The 16,436-nt window shown below is 38.9% G+C and overlaps 1 protein-coding gene across 5 annotated transcripts; it reads right to left on the bottom strand.

Annotated features, from left to right (window-relative positions):
• Positions 1-155: 155 nt before the first annotated feature.
• Positions 156-8,780, bottom strand: CCDC112 (coiled-coil domain containing 112). Of its 5 annotated transcripts, none has more exons than XM_005528140.3 (10): positions 8,651-8,780; positions 8,191-8,306; positions 7,005-7,126; positions 5,404-5,493; positions 4,255-4,330; positions 3,257-3,647; positions 1,840-2,247; positions 997-1,092; positions 370-488; positions 156-292 (listed from the first exon to the last, which is right to left on the bottom strand). In XM_005528140.3, exons 1-10 carry the CDS (start codon positions 8,696-8,698, stop codon positions 262-264), a joined length of 1,497 nt encoding a protein of 498 aa, XP_005528197.3. In that variant the 5' UTR covers positions 8,699-8,780; the 3' UTR covers positions 156-261. The 5 variants fall into 5 exon arrangements, with proteins under 5 accessions (XP_005528197.3, XP_087910545.1, XP_087910546.1 ...); XM_088054419.1 differs by lacking the exon at positions 8,651-8,780 and adding an exon at positions 8,408-8,526; XM_014257091.2 differs by having other exon boundaries at positions 186-292; positions 385-488.
• Positions 8,781-16,436: the final 7,656 nt, after the last annotated feature.

The following is a 16,436-nucleotide window of genomic DNA, read 5'->3' as shown; positions in this document are numbered from 1 at the left end:
GGGAGCGGGCGCCTCAGGTCACTGTGGCGGCGGCCAGGGTGGTGACCCCAAGCTTAAGGGGCCGCCACAACCAGCTACGGGGAAAACGCACTTTTAATGCCAAGGGGCATCACAGCCGGCCGGTCTGACAGCCGGCGTGTTAAACCCGACACTCGCAAAATACAGAGGTAATACACGCCATGGGTCAAGCCAGCTCTGTGCCGGTGCCCGGGAAGTGCTGGCTGCTGCTTCGTCCTGCGACAGGGACAGGCTGGCGCACAGCTACGGCCCTCCTCTCCAGGCTGGGACGGCTCTGCCAACAAAGCAAAAAGGCATAAAGTATAGATGTGCACTCGTGTCATGTTACATGTCCATCAGTCCCTTCTTCACCTCTGAGAAACGCACAACAACCCTTCTGCAGCTGCTGGTGCCAGCTCTTGCCTGCGTTCCTCTGAGCCCTTGGAAGGTCTGTTCAGCCTGGGTCGGTCTCTGGTGACCCGAATCTCGACCTCAGAGTGAAACAAACAACCAAAAAAAAAAAAAAATCAGTCTTTTTCATTTATCACAAAAGGAGTTCCATAAGCCTCATAGGGTCTTCACCGTAGAAGACAGTGACACAGCTTGCTGTCATTAAATTTTAATGATTTAAAAGGTTAAACTCTTGTAAAACCCAGTGCATGCAAAATGCTTCTGTGAGTCTACTTATTTAACCAATGGTAGAAAACTATTTGAAGAAATGAAAGCCGCCACCCATATTGCTGCTCACTTTTATGACAGGTAGGCCATACCAGTGAAATACTGCCGTGAGATCCGTAAATTCTAGGGGTTTTTTTCCCCATTTTTTTAAACACAGGAACAACTATGCCTGCTGCAATTCTGTCTCCTGATAACCGGCACGACTTTTTGTTTTCCTTTATTTAGATAATTAAAAACAATTGCTTTTTAGATCAATAAAAAAAAAGTCTGCTTAAATCACCAAGCTGCACACATCCCTGGTTAAAACAAACAAGAAGTTACCTTCTCTCTTAATTTTGCCAGTCTTTTTTCTTTTTCTTGCTTCTCTATTTCTTTAGTGTGTTTCTGAAAAACCCTTGGCTCCAGTTTATGTAGATCCTGAAACACAATGAGTGAAAAAGCAAACTTTTCTTTGGAAATAAATGGTATAAAAATATATATGCAGCCTTTTCACATTTTTTGTTTTTGTTTTTTGTTTTTGTGGGTTTTTTTTCGGTGGTTGGTTGGTTTTTGTTTGTTTGTTTTTGTTTTGAAATTACTGTAATAGTAAAGAATAAGGTAAAGAATAAGTTTTCACTAGGTAGCTATGTGCCATACCTTGTCCTGCACAGACAAATTTACATAGCTTGGAAAAAAAAAAGTAGTAGTTTAAACTGTGCTTATAAAACTTTAGTATGAATGCTAACAATATCAATTCTCCAGCAACTGCATTTACACTGATACGGGATCTGACTTTGCCTAACAGGTACCAAAACCCACAGGATACTCAAACAACTCTTCCTACTTCCCATCTGAATATGACACTCAGGTCCTCTAATGTCTTCTTAGGCAGCATAGCCCAAGTAGTTTTTTTCCAAATAAATTATTTACCGAAGATATAAACACACTTCTATATGGATAAAGAAATATGAGTAATCCTGTAGAATTTAGATATTGAAGAAAAGGAGCATCTTTGTCTAAAATCAAGTTTCATACTGTTTGTCTGCAATAGATGCTGTTATTTGTAATGAATCAATAATTGATTTAGAGTAATGAAACTTGGATTTTAAAACCTCTTTAACTTACTATATTGTAGGAGGATGTATCAAATTTAAAACAATGACATGCAAAAATGTAATTACATACATGCTCTTGAAACTTAGAAATTTCTTCTGCAGCAGTTTTCTTCCTGCCCTCCTTTTCAGTTTCCTCTCTCTTCTCATTTTCAAGTTTTTCAAGTTGCTGCTTTACTTTTTTTTGCAAGGTATTCCTTTCCAAAAGTAACTTCACATGGCTTTGGCGCTCTTTTTGTTGCTTTTTCTCTTTCTCTTCTAGTTTTAGTTGTGATGCTTGATCTATTGCAAATGCTACTACTTTCTGTTTCTTCCAGACTTCAACTGCGGCTTGTTTTCTTTTTCTTTCTTCTTCTGCTTTTTGCTTCTGAGCTTCTTCACGCTGTAGCCATCTTTCCTTGGACATTTTTTCTGCTTTCTCTTTTTCCTTCAAGTTTCTTTCTTTTTCTTGCTGCTGCTTTTCTCTCCACTTTTTAATTGACTGCAAGAGACCATAAGAAAAATCCAAGGTTTTCATGAAAATTTTACATATTCACATTGATTCATTCAGTCTGGTGAAGACATTTGTTCCAAGGACACAAAATGCATATAGGAATTAAAAGTCTACTAAAGGCAAAATTTAAAAACAAGAAACACCTGTATGCTTGCTCTCTTTTTTCTGTTTTATGGATCACACAAGCAGGTAAAACAGATGTCTTCTAAAACTGTTTCAGTTACAGCAATCATAAAAACTTTGGGTAGTTCTGAATGTTGATGTAATATGCTTTTTTAATGCAAATGTATTTCAGTCCTTACTTTTTTTCAATTAAAAAAAGAATATAGTACTTTATAAAGTACTATATATAGTACTTTATAGTATTTATAGCATATAAATACTATATATTATATATAAATATAGTATATATTTATATATAGTACTTTATATATAAGTATGTATGTATGTATATATATATAGTACTTTATAGTACTTCTTATTCAGTTTATCTTTTATTACTTGGATAGTTCTTGAGGGAATCATAATTCTGCATGTCTGTCTTAGGTGTATTGCTTATACCATGGGACAGACATTCTTAGAGACATATGCAACATGAAGACAGGATCACTAACTGCTCTAATTAGTGGCATCTAATTTGCTAGATCATCGACTTCAAAAGCATTTATAATATACTTTGGCAATACACAGCCCACTTTTCTGTCTAATTAGTGGCATCTAATTTGCTAGATCATCGACTTCAAAAGCATTTATAATATACTTTGGCAATACACAGCCCACTTTTCTGTATTGTTAGGTCTTTGCTTATTTGTCACTATTTATTAAAGACAAATACTCTGGCAGGTTGGGGATACTAAAGACCTCAGTTATATGCCATCAACTGTAAGAGAAATCTCCCTAGCACTACTACCAGAGAGGCAGATACAAAACCAAGAAAGTATTCTTTAAAAAAAATAAGTACTTTTTCTGAAATCTTCAAAAGCCTTAGTTATTTTACCTCTTTCTTTCTTTCATGTAAGATTACATATTCTTGATACCACTTGTCATGCTGTTCTATATCTTCTTTTGTTCTTCCACTGAGATACTCAAGGGCTTCATCTATGTAAGACAGCCTTCCTCTATATTTTGTCCGTATTTTCAGAAAATTTTGATGATCATAATCATCCCAGCCTCCTTGCCTCCCCCCTGTTCGTTGAAGAAATCTTTCAAACTCTATTACTTCTTCTGGTATATGATTTTCCAGTGTTTTATCAACTGTGATCCTGGCTGATGGTAATTTCCAAACTTTTTCCGCTGTTGAGCCCCCTAATGCCCACAGTTCCACTTTTCTCTCAAAGAGACTGAGCTCATTAATGACAGCTTTTTCCTCTTTCAAAAGCTGTTGATATCTGAAAAGAGACAAACACTGAAATGTAAGGAAAGAAAAAAAAAATCCAGTATTCATTGTCCATTCACTAAAAATGAATTTTGGAATTGTTCAATGCCACACAAGAGCTATTCTTCAAAGATTAAGAACTGAAGTGGTAACAGCACAGTTGTAATGATCCAATAATAAAGCCCTACACAATGAGAATTAAGTTATCCTTTTACTGAAAGAACACATTTATGGCGTGCATACAATTAACTCAATCCTCTCCTGACACCAGTATGGAAAAAAAGAAACACCCCAAAGAAGTCTCCAACCCGTCGTCCCCCGCTTAGACAACACAACAGCAACAACAAAACCCCCACAATCTAGTCTCTTCTACAGCCTCTCTACAAAGCCTATTCATAAGCAAATCGTTGTTACAGTGGAATGCTGCAATAGCTGTATAAACACCCCCTCTCAAAGGCAGTTTATCAAGGTTCTAATGCTGATAGTTTGTGCTTTGATTTACATACCACAGGAATCCCTACCAAAAGAGTACATAAGAACAGTTTGCTAGATTAAAGCAAAGTTTTCATTGTGTCTTATGAAAACCCTTTTTCTAGTAGCTAAAGCATGTATGAGCATACATTTGTCTCTGATCCTCTTTAAAAGCATTGATTGCATTTTCAATTTCTTCCATCATTTCCTTGATCTTGTCAACAACTAAAAATGGAAAAGAAGAAAAAAAAGCATATAACTTAAGTTTACAGTATTTATCAGCACTATCCAGAAATGCAGGACTTGTTAATACTCTCAGGACACATATTTCAGTGTACATAAAAGCATGCATTTCCATCTCAAACAGCCTTAAGCCTAAAAGACAAAGTCTTATGTTTTCAAAAGATGTGTTTATGCAGGGACTTAGCTAACTGGATGCAAATCCCAGTACAAATGTTTATTTTCCTTATAGAAGTCTCATCTTAACTAACCTTCAAATGATTCCCAGAATAAGACAGACTTTAGTTGTCCTTGAGTTCCACTTTTGTTTTTTACAGCAATGCAGTTAGTGACTTAAGAACTCTAGTTTATACTGTACTACAGCAATGCTATTTAACCTTCAGGCTAGTACTTTTACAGAACTGACAAAGAAACAAGACTTTGTCCTGTACTGTGAGCATGCTGTAGTCCTGAATTTAGACGGTTAAATAGCTGTCCAGAGTAGATTTATTTTGCAGAAGATTTATTTTGTGGAAGAAAATCCATCCATTTGATTCGATTATATTATTAGACTAAAATATCTTTTTTATCAGCACATCTCTATGGACTGAATGCACAGTTTAACTAATTTGTATTTTAGTAAAGCTATATAAATTAGATCTCATTTTTCAGCTTTCATGCCTTGTTAGTTCTTAGTATCTTGACAGACAGTTTAAGAAGATAATGATTTTTTAATAGATAAAACACTGAATAAATTAAATGGAATGCATTTTATTTAGTAGAATACCAAGTTTATTTGCACAAGGCAAATGTTACAGGTAGAAAACCTGGCTTTCAACAGCTTCAAGGAACAAACACCCACCACTCTTAAGACCAAGTAAATTTCTGTTTCCACACAGAACTGCACAGTTTTTCATCATTTCTTAGGTTTCTGCCATTTCTAGGTTTAGTCTTCCCTTTCCAAGTTCCTGCAAAATCATAAGGACTGGAGGAGTGTCCCAAGTCTGCAGGAGAAAGACAACTATCCAAGAAACCTGTCTCTAGAGGAAAATGTTTGTAAATCTGTTGTCATGACTTACACTCTGGTGTAGGCTTCACATCTTTTAATTGCTGCTGAAGTTTCTTCACATTGTTTTGTATTTTTGATAGCTGCTGCAGGATTTTAGCTTCTGTTAAACAAAATAAAGTGCTGATAGTTCTAACAGTTTCTTCATGCATTAAATTCAGTAAAAGAACAAGAGCCATGAAGTTGCAAAAATAATCTAAGCAGGGACACAAATTCTATTTGATGATATTAAGCTGCCATAATACTAAGCATTTTAACTGGTAATTGCATTTAGCTGACCATGTGGTCCATGTCAGGTCCCTATACATAATCAGCAGATTTTAAAATTAGTAGCTCCCATTTCTAAAGGGCAGCTTTGAGAATATTGTCTATGCAGGTGATATCTTCTAGAGATTTGAGGCAGACTAACACCCATTTATGAAGAGAAAAACTTTGGAAGTATATATGAATGTACTACTTCAACAAGATTAATTTATTCAGTGTGCTAAACAGCGAAGAATCAATGTTTTCATGTGCTCCAAGCATGTGTGCACTTACTTGAATTGTTAGTACTGGGCTCCTCATGAGTCCATAAATACACTACTGAAGAGGATGAAGTTCTGGCTACATCTTAGATACTAAGGAGCTGTATCTTCTAATAGATTTGAATCAAGGAAAGTACAAGTTCCTGCTGAGACCACAGAAAATCTTAAAGCGCACAGATCATGCTGAAAAACCTCAGCATAGTAAATGGCAATTTGGGGGGGGAGTTTGTACACTTTTGTATCTTTTAGTACATCTGACATGTACTGCTCTCATCACTGTCCTCTTTATTATCTCATAACATCAATTCCATGCATATTCCATGCTCCCTTCTTACTCATGGAAAAAATTCTTAACTTATTAGCTTAGTCATTCCTACAAACTTTTCATTTCCTAAGGACTGTAAGATGTAAAGGATATTGTAAGATTCTGTAAATGAAAGGTGCACATCAGAAGACATGCAAATTTGTAACAAAGTATACTTCTAATTGTTTCTACATTCCTTTCTTCAACTTATTTTGACTTGTATCAGATAGCATAGCATAATTTATGTGATTATTGTTGAAAGAATTGTGAGAAAAGGGAGTAACTTTTCTCTTTAACTACATTATAGTCTGTAAGTGGAACAGATACTGTAAGACAGACTGGGTACCATCTCACAGCACTACTTGAACTAGGAATATTCATTGCCCAAAAACTCGAAAAATGCAAACACAGAATAGTTAAAAAGGCTATTTAAAGGCAACAATCAGAGTCTGAATGTTGAGGTAAGAATCTTTTACTGTACTGGAGTACATTAGGTTTTGCAGTATACACACAAAATTGATTCCAAGTTTTTTGAACAGTACATTTCCACCACAGTGGGTTTACATTGAAGATTAAAAGAAAAAGTGAGTAACATATGAGGCTCAAAATGTTTATTTGCAATGAATTGTGTGTTTGCAAGCACATGGTGAAATACTACATGTATCAGTATCTATCTTCCACCTAAACTCATGTCTCTGTAATACTGATTTTTAAACCATTTATAAAAGCAATAGTATATTAAAAAAAAAAAAAAAACAAAACAAGCCCAAATAAAACCTCACTTACTTTCCATTTTCCTGCTGACTGTCATGCTGTGTTCCAGTTCCTCTAGCAATCTGTATTCTACCCTGAAATCACTCTTCCTATTATAAAGGTGTCCAGTTTTGTCTTTTTCTATATTTGCAAGCCTAGGAAGAAAGGGTGCCACACTGAGTAAGACACGAACACTCAGCAAAGCCCCAAGATTTTTCCAAAGTTAGTGTGCAGGCTGTGTTAACAGGACTGTCTTAGATTTTATACAAGTCCCTGGTTTGTTCTACAACTGTTTTCAAGGAAAATATTTCTGCAGCTGTATGACTACACACCACAGTAACTCAATAACTTTAATAAGAAATTAACAAGGCAATCACCTCAGCGGCACGCAGTGGTTCACACGCTGAAATTTTATGCGCATGCATTTTCTCTGGGAGCCTTGAGAGAGTTTTCCCTGGAAAGTGCGGGCAGACGGGCTGTATTAACGCAGTGGCATACCTAGATGGAGCCCCAGCACAGACAACGTTACAGAGGGGCGCTGAGCCACAGTTAAATGGCATGCCTCATTTCAGTCGCCTTGGGAACACTTACATTACCCAGCAGTCAAATTTTGAGCCGCAACCCAGGATTCAGGGCAATCAAGGTGAACTCGATTAAGTCACATAGTCTAAAACACTTGCTCGAGAAGAAAACTCCCTGTTCTTTCAGCTGCCATTGTGGTTGTATCAGCACTTGGTCAAGATGTGGGGAAGCAGATTTAAATCACTTCTGTGTCTGAGCTGTCTTGAACGCTTGTTTTTCAAAACAGTGGCCTAGATATTCTAGATGAAGCCTTCCAATCTTCTGTAGTTGCAGTTCCCCTTTTGTCGCAATGTCTTAAGGGCTTTAGGTCCCTAGAGAGTAAGCACAGCTAAGCAGGAAGACTGAGAACTCAATTGTGCCACACACTTCCTTTTCTGTGCACCTAAGAGCAGCAATTCTTACTAAATTCTTATTACATGACCGGCCTAAGTCCAAATGGTAATTCAAACAACGGGACATTTCGGAGTTCATCAGCCTATCCCGAGCTGCTGTAACAACCACAATAACTTGAGCGCCTGAAAAGGAAAACTCTAGCCTAAAGATATCATTACCATATATTCTTACTTTGAACTTCGAGTTAATAATGTTACCTCCAGAACAGAATGAAAACATACTTATGATAAAGTGTTTAACTTACTGAGCTTTTAGCCTTTCTGCAGTTCTTATGAATTCAACTTTCTTAGCTCGTTCAGCTTTCATCTTCCGGCTCTGAAATTGTCGGCCAGCACCTGCAGTACTGGAACAGCTCTCATTCTGTAGATAACAAAATCAACTGTTATTTACAGTCAATCTTTTCTTTATTTCCTTTTTTTTTTTTTAATTTTTATTTTTTAAATTAAATGCTCGTTGGTTACTTTCAAGCAGACAACACCACAGTGCAAAGCTCGGTTTTCTACTGGCTCGATTCAATTAAGTTTAAGCGGCACGGGCACGAAACTGGAGTGAGGAGCGACACGGCCGCACGCACGAGTGCCCTGTTCGACAGGGAAACGCCAAGCCCGCCACGCCGAAGGGCTGCCACAGGGGCTGCGTCCCGCGGCCAGCCCGACACACCCGCGCAGCCCACGACTCCTCCGGGAGGTGCCGGCGGCCTTTACCTGGAGCCGGCCAGCAGCCGCCGCCAGCGCCGGGGCCAGCGCGGCCATGTTGGTGCCGGCCCGCCCAGGGGAGGGGCGGCTGCACCCCCGCGGCCGCCATTTAACTCTTGCCTCCCTCGCCTGCCTGAGGGCTGCCTCGCTCGGCCTCGGCTCATTCGTGGCCCAGGGTTTATGTGGAGTGCTTCCTTCAGGAAAACCGGCATATAGCCTCGTTATCCTTTCAGAATGTGAAGGCTTCCGCGTGATCAATAAATATTTGGGGGTGGGCTCTGAAGGCCTTGTTTCCCACTCGTGTGCAAATCAAACTTTCAAATGAATTGCCATTTAACATTCCTGTGGAACAGAAATAATTATTTATCCAGTGGCTTTCCTGCTACAGAGATTTTAGGAACTGGTGTTTTCCCAGCTGCAAGACACAAACACATTCACAGATACCATCTGAAGGGCTATGCTGAAGACATTTTATTGCCTAATTGATGTTTTTAACATTTTTCCTCTTCGTATTTTATAACTATACATGATCTCTTTGTATTTGCTGAATAGAAATTGAAAAGTGAAGGAGAACATTTCAAAACCTGGAAATAGTCTTCAGCATAAAATAGAGTTGTTCTCACAAATTGCTACCTGAAAGGCTTGTAAAAGTACTCTCTCCTGTGCACTGTTTCAAAGCCTTCTTTGCCTTGGCCTTCCCTATTGTAAGAGAAAAACGTATAGTTGTGTTAGCATTTGCTTTGTTTTGGTGATTGTCAGCCCTTCCAAGTTCCCTGTTACTGTGAGCAGCAAATCAGTCACTGTTTGGGGACTGCTCTACAGTAATCTGTTTTCAGAAAGTGCTTTAATAAGGTGCGTCCACTCATCATGTAATTCAGGTACTGTTCAGTAGTTCACCAGTTTCTGGCTGGTCAATCTTTATGACTGTTTTACTTTACTTTTGAGTTACTCAGAATCCTGAGGACTTTACATGGTTGTCCTGGAAACTATACACAGGGATGTTTCAGGTATCGGAACATAGTCAGATTTGGTTACTTCTGGATTTGGGCAGCAGGGACTCGGACATCAAGTTGTGATGCTGGTATAAAGATGAAGATATCCTGGCTTTCAGTTGTGCCAGGACGTTGCCTCATTCTCCCTGCTGAGCAAAGCTCATTTCAGCCAGGATATGCCTGCAGTGGGTTCACCTTGACTGGGCACCAGGACTCCACAAAGATACTCCATCACTTGCTCTGCTCAGCAGGACTGGAGGAGAAAATGAGATGAAAAAGTCATTGGTTGAGATCAAGGCAAAGGCCACACTGGGAAGCAAAAAGATTTATTCTGTAATTGCTCTTAGCAGGTGATGTCCAGACATTTCCTGGGAATATGGCCTTAGTACATGTAGCAGTTGCTTTAGAAGACAATCACCTTAATAAAAAAAATTAAAGATAATATAGACAATCACCTTAATAAAAAAATTCACCACTCCTTAGCTTTAGTTTTTACAACATCTTATAGTTTGGAGTGTCCCTTTGGTCAGTTTGGGCTAGCTGTCCCAGCTGTGTCTACCTTCCCAGGCTCTTGCACTCTCCAAGCCTGCTGGCCTCTGTGGGAGGTGTTGGAGAGACAGCCCTGATGCCACCTGAGCACTGCTCATCCAAGAGCCCAGCACTGGAGTGGTCTCAACATTGTGTTGTGGCTACAAACACAATGCACAGCTGTTTGAGTGTTAACTCCACCTCAGCCAGAGCAATCAAGATGCAACAACTCTTGGATGGCCTGTTTACCAAACAGGTAAACAGGTAATCTGAATCCAGAAGAAACAGTCTAGATAATTACATGATTTCCTTCTGATCTCTACCACATACTTTATTTGCTTAGTTTGGTGTTCGAAGTCAATGAATCCATGACTTCTCTGTGTCCTTTGCTTCATAAAATCTTCCAAGATTTGGCACAAACAGAAAGCATGAAAATACACCAAGGAAAAAAAGAAACTTGTTAACATTTAAAGAAATAAATATACAAAGAACAGGAAAAAAAAGCAAATAACAGGAAAAAAACCCTGTTAACCTGGAAGATACAATGCCAGCAATCAAACAATTGATCATGGTCACCTTATTTATGGCAGAGGCCTCATATGTCGCAGCATTGATTCTGCAGTATATGACAATTTTTGAAATTCTTTGAGCCAAATAGAGAAACAGAACTGCACCAGAACTTAATATTCCTATCCATGAGATCCTTGAGGAAACCGCTTGTTTCACCACAAGATATAAGCATCCCCAGAAGGAACACTTTTCTAAGTACATGCTTCTTTGCAAAGTGCCTTTTTTTTTCACATTTTTATTGCTATCTTATTTCTGAGACCTCAACAGGGATGCATTAGGGCAGTTGTAAAGCATCAGGCAGAAAAGACAGACACTGTAACAGAAGCAAACTGGAATTAGTTTAAAAGAGAATGAATAAATTAATAATCAGAAGAAACAAAAGCCTTTAACCCTCTGAGTGTAACTGTCCACTTGTAAAGGCATTCATAATATTGTCTAGTTATCCCACACCATAAAAGCACCCTGTTGCTGCTACCCTGGGCTTTCCCTGTATTTTTATTTTTGGAAATGGTGTGTCCACTCTAGCCTAGTTTCAGACTTGCAAGTCAGAATTAAACAAACTCAGGATGTGAGTCAGAATAATAATTAAAGAATAAATAAAATGGATATGAGTGCTCAAAAAAAAGCTGTTGCAGGTACATGGGTGATACGTGCTTATTCTGGGGACATGGGATGGATAAGCAGGTATGGAGGACAGCTGATAGGTGCATCTGCAGTAAGTGTAGTGGTGCAGCTGTGAGCAAGGATCAAGGGTCTCTGCACGATGAGGGCATAACGCTTTCATCTCTTCAGCTTTTGTCCACCAGGTGTCATCTGAGAAGCACAATAGCTACTAAAGGCTTAGTTTTTGTGGGTTTTGTTGTTTGTTTCTTCGGGGTTTTTTTTCTTGGGTTTTTTTTTTTTTTTTTTTAGAAACCAGCAGCACACTTTTAGTGTCTGTAGATAGCAGAGCCTACATTCAGCCTTTTGGCTGTTTCTGTCCCTCTTTATGGGATGATTCAGCCCTATATTGATACCATCAACTTCCATTTATTTGATGAGGACTGTCCATCACTTGTTCCTGTGAGTCCTGACCTGGAGTGCTGGCAGACCTGAAACCTGGAGAGACCTGGACACAGACAGGGTTGTGGCTCTGCAGCTGCAGACTAGTGTCTGTGTCTCCCAGTACCTTCTCCTACCAGTGCCTAACCTGCCCCAGAATTCAAGGAGCTCCAGACTTGACAATGGCATTATAGAAATTAATTTTCTGTTCCCCAGATGTGTGCCTTTTCCACTGACCCCAAGTCATTTTTCCTGTGCTTTAGGTAGAACGGGCTTTGGTTAATGGCATGATGCAAGGAAAGGTAGCTTGGCTTTCATCTTTTGTTTCCTATAGATGTTCCAAAGAAACTAAAAGCACAAGATATGAAAAGAGGTCTGGAGTCAGTAACTTAGTTTTGGTGTGTGTTTGTAGGAGAATATAGGTGGTAGGAATAATAAAAATAAAATTAAAAAGCTGTATTCTAAGTATCCACTGAAATATCTGCTAATGTAAACCACTTTCCCCTCCCCTCCTTTTCCCTCCCTTCATAGAAATCTAGCTTTCACAGTAAAATTGAAATTGAAACCAAAGGGGAAAATAACAAAAAACTGGAAGAGTCCAAGGGTCCCAAGTGAACATCATTTTAGTGTTCTTCACTTTCTCCTGATTTATGCTATATAAAAGATAATTGAATAGTTATTAATCCTCTTCATTCCCTTTTCCCTCCAATTCTTCCCCTTTTTTATTTTTCTGTTCTCTAGAATTTTTAATATATTTTCACATAATTTCCCATTCTTGCCTCTTCTGTAATTATCTCCTTGTTTATCTCTCTTTTCTGTTATAAAAGGAGAAAGAAAATATTTCCAGCAACTGTACTTGAAAGAAACAAAAAGTGTTAGCAGGCATGCCAGTAAACAAACAATTCCTGATGTGTCTTAAGTCTTGTGAGAAATGAACTTGTAAGAATTCGTAGAAATCTAAATAAATGTATATAACAATAATGATATAAAATATAAAGTACAGTATGGCCCACAAGCCCTTCCCAGATCTAGTCGCGAATTCCCACTCAAAGGATAACGATCCTAGCCGGCGCCCATCAACGAAAAAGAATAGACAGGACAAGGATCATCAAGCTGACAGGGACAGGCTCGGTGCCCATCAACGGAAAAGAATAGACAGGACATGAATCATCAAGCTAACAAGGAGAGGCTCCGACGAGATACTCATCACCGGACCTGAACACCCCGCCTTGCAGGCCACCGTTGGGGGAAGCCATCAGGTAGACAAAAGGAAAAATCCAGCCGAGATATCCATCAGCTCCAACCCGGATCCAACCATCCCATCCAGATGGCCTGAACCACAATGAAATCAAGAACCACCCAGAACTTCTTTACATATGAGGAGACTCTGTCCGGAAGTCTATTTGACTCTATTCTCCAACGCCAGGAAATCAATTCATACAACAATCAAGGACCCTTGGTGAATGGTGCCTGCCTGGAATTTGGCCTCAAGGCTAAAAATCCCTATAAAAACCCTGGACAGTCTACCCTCCTTCGTGGATTTGGGAACACCTATACCTTTGGGTATAGACCCCTGTCCACCCAGCGCTGCGCTGTTGGTTTTATTGTGGTTTTTCCTCATTGTTTATTTTTTTATAGAAATTGTTTTATAATAAATTATTTTTTATTTAACCCAAATCTGCCTTTGCATTTATAACAGTCTCAAAGGTTTTCTTGAAAATCATTCTGGATGTGATGAAGGTGTTAGCTCTAAGTTCAAGTCCCAGTGTTCCAAAATACTACTCTTCTTAGATCTTGGCAAGCAGAGGACAGAAATGTGCTCTGGCAAAATTACAGAAGATTTTAGTCTTGGCCAAACCTCAACACAGCAAAAAGTTGGATGCTGTCCCTGGTACACATTTGTATGTTCAATCAACAGCCTTAGCAGCTGCTTGTGTTGGGAACTGGCAGACTGTATAGGTCACACTACTACATCAGTCATGCTGGGGCTTTAAGACCTTACTCAGCAGCTGTCTCTGCCACTTTTTCATCACAAGTTTTTAATTTATCAGCTCCTACACTGCTTTTCTGGAACTGGTTATTAATGCAATCAAGTGTGATTGACTTCCTTATGGACTTTTGTTGCCCTTTTCTGCAGCTTCTGCAAAAAATTGGCTGCCTACTTTGGGCTGGTGGGAGCTTTTCTTCCTCCTGTCACCTAAAGGCCAAGATTTGACTAACTTAAACCACGCTCAGGAGAACTCCAAAGACCTTAAACACATCAGAGGCAAATAAATGAGAATGCATTACCAGTGTAATGAAGGTTCTCCAGGGAAGTGTGTGCTGCAGAAAAGAGAGGGGGCTCCTGGGTGCCTGAAGAAAACGTTTGGCTGGCAAAGATGACCTGTACTGGGTGCAAGTGCAGGGATATTGGTGCACAAAAGTAAACCTGACATATACAAATAAAGATAATCATCTAGTCTGTCACAAGTGTATGGCCTAGCATTGCTGCTAGTGTTCAAGAGCACGGCAGTACTAATGGGCACATTGAAACCCTAAACTTTTATGATTACTTTTGTTTTTCTCAGTTCTGGTCCCTACCAGATTGCTATGGAAGCTATGAGAGTTAAGTGATTAAATTAGTGATCATGTAGTACTTCTATATTTTTTCTTTAAGTCCTTGTGCTTAAGCAGCTGAAAGAGCATGTGTGTGACTCGGGACTGTAACTGCACAACCACCACAGCAACACACATATATGAATCACAGCCACAATTTTCACCTCCTTTATTCTGGATATATGGCTGAAAGGTGCAAGACATATGCACTGCTATTTAACGTGTCTTCATAGTTTGAAAAGGGAACACATAAAGTCCATTTACAGAAAAAAAAAACCCTAATATTGTCCAAATTTAGATGAAAAAATAAACTTGAAATAGGGGCAACATTTCCTACTTTTATGGCCACGGTAAGGTTATGCCAGTTTAACAGATTATTCCAGATTTCAGTAGGACAGAGTTAAACATTGTGGCTTTCCCAGATTTATTCTTGCAATGAAAACAAGAAGTTTGCTGGCAGGTTTTATTCACATTCACTGAGTTTTATTTGACCAGCACCCATGTATCAAAGAGGAGCACCTTCCAGACCATATTAAATATTGCCTCTACTTTTATACCTGGCCCCAGAACAATTTGCTGGAAAACGTGACAGAACATGTGCAAGAATATACCAGTATGTGCCAATATTAAGTAAGTGTTTGAGCAAAAGGCATGGTAAAATTTTGCAGGAGTTAGATAGGATCTTGGTACTGTTTTAGAGGAACAGATTTAGTGAAGACCCTCAACATATTAACATATTGTCTTTTCCCTGGATCTTTCATGGTCTCTGTCATGTAGAATAAACATTGTCCAAGTCACTACTCCTAATTTCTGTCCTGATAATGTCCCAGTGAAGTCATTAGGAGTGCTGCTGTATGATAAAGTTGACACAAACAGTGCTTGATGCTTTTGATAAGGTTTTGGATAGGTTTTTCAGCTCCAACTACTACAGAAGCAGCATTGACAAGCAGTGAGATGGGAAACAGAGCTCATGAGGCTTTAAAGACCTTCGTTTAAGCTCTGTCTTAATTTGTAATTTTCCTTGATCTTAAAATAGTACTTAGAGCAAGAAGACATCCAGTAGAAAAATTTAAAAGTGGAAACAGATGGGCAGCAGGGCAAGGAGAGGGACCACTTGTTACATATCAGGGACTGATCTGATAGTCTGCTGCCATTCCCACAAAACCATGCCTGTAGCAATACCTTTTGGCACCTCATGACACCAGTCCTGTGGCTCCCAGCATAGCCCCAGGAAGGTGACACTGTAATAAGAACCTGCCAAATACTCTGTGTCCATGAATTTGCAGATGTATTTGAAGACAATGATCTCTTCTTACATATTTAGCCAATAAGAAGCATGAAGTGACAGACTTTTTTTTCCTTTGTGTTGCTATTCCTGCATAGATACCTTAGGAGGATCTGCATAGCCATTATTGATTCCTATCTGCTGTAGACATAAATTTAAAAATGTTTGAATTTACCAAAAAAGTGAAAATAGATCAGATGAACATTAGTTTTAATCATCTGTTGGAAATCTTCAATGTCAGGTAAAGGTTGTGGTAACAGGGGTTGAAAACTATATAATTAGTAAGTAACTCACAGCCAAACAGAGGTCAGCCACTACATTTTTGTAATTTTTATTCTTTTCTATTAATGTTTTTTGCTTTTTTTGAGATACCAGAGTTTTGTCCCTTGTAAAGCAGAAAATGAAAGTGAAGCGCTTTTTAGATCCTGGCTGTTGGCAAATAAACTAAATACCAAGGTGTTTTCAGTGAAAATGAATGGGCTATCAGAATATATAAAGTACAGTCACTTGCAGTGAAGAAAAACTTTACATGCGTAATGAAATATCAAATATGCAAGGTGCTGGAGATGGCTGGAGTGAAATAACTCACAGTGGAGGCACAGTGATGCAGTGAGTCTGGAATACATGATTCAGAAAAAAAATCCCCATGCAAACATATGTAGAGTGTTCACCTAGTACACTATCCTTGCTAGAATGGACTGCTAGCCTGCACATCACAGTGGCCCTTAGCCAGATAATCCAGTCAGGACCTGAAATACATTTGGTTGGAAAAAAACAGTGCTGT

Source organism: Pseudopodoces humilis, chromosome 4 (assembly GCF_049639895.1).
Source record: "Pseudopodoces humilis isolate 2021_Gansu_Grassland_sample_001 chromosome 4, ASM4963989v1, whole genome shotgun sequence".
Taxonomy (NCBI): domain Eukaryota; kingdom Metazoa; phylum Chordata; class Aves; order Passeriformes; family Paridae; genus Pseudopodoces; species Pseudopodoces humilis.
Note: the sequence above shows the minus strand (reverse complement) of the source record. Positions and strands in the feature narration are given on the sequence as shown.

What these genes read in the sequence shown, in the direction of transcription:
- CCDC112 (XM_005528140.3), bottom strand. Translation starts at nt 8,698, where the DNA reads ATGGCCGCGCTGGCCCCGGCGCTGGCGGCGGCTGCTGGCCGGCTCCAG. An exon ending in GCAGAAAGGCTAAAAGCTCA is followed by an intron (nt 7,127 to 8,190) that starts GTAAGTTAAACA and finishes CTTTCTTCCTAG; the next exon opens with GCTTGCAAATATAGAAAAAG. An exon ending in TACATGAAAGAAAGAAAGAG is followed by an intron (nt 2,248 to 3,256) that starts GTAAAATAACTA and finishes GGTCTCTTGCAG; the next exon opens with TCAATTAAAAAGTGGAGAGA.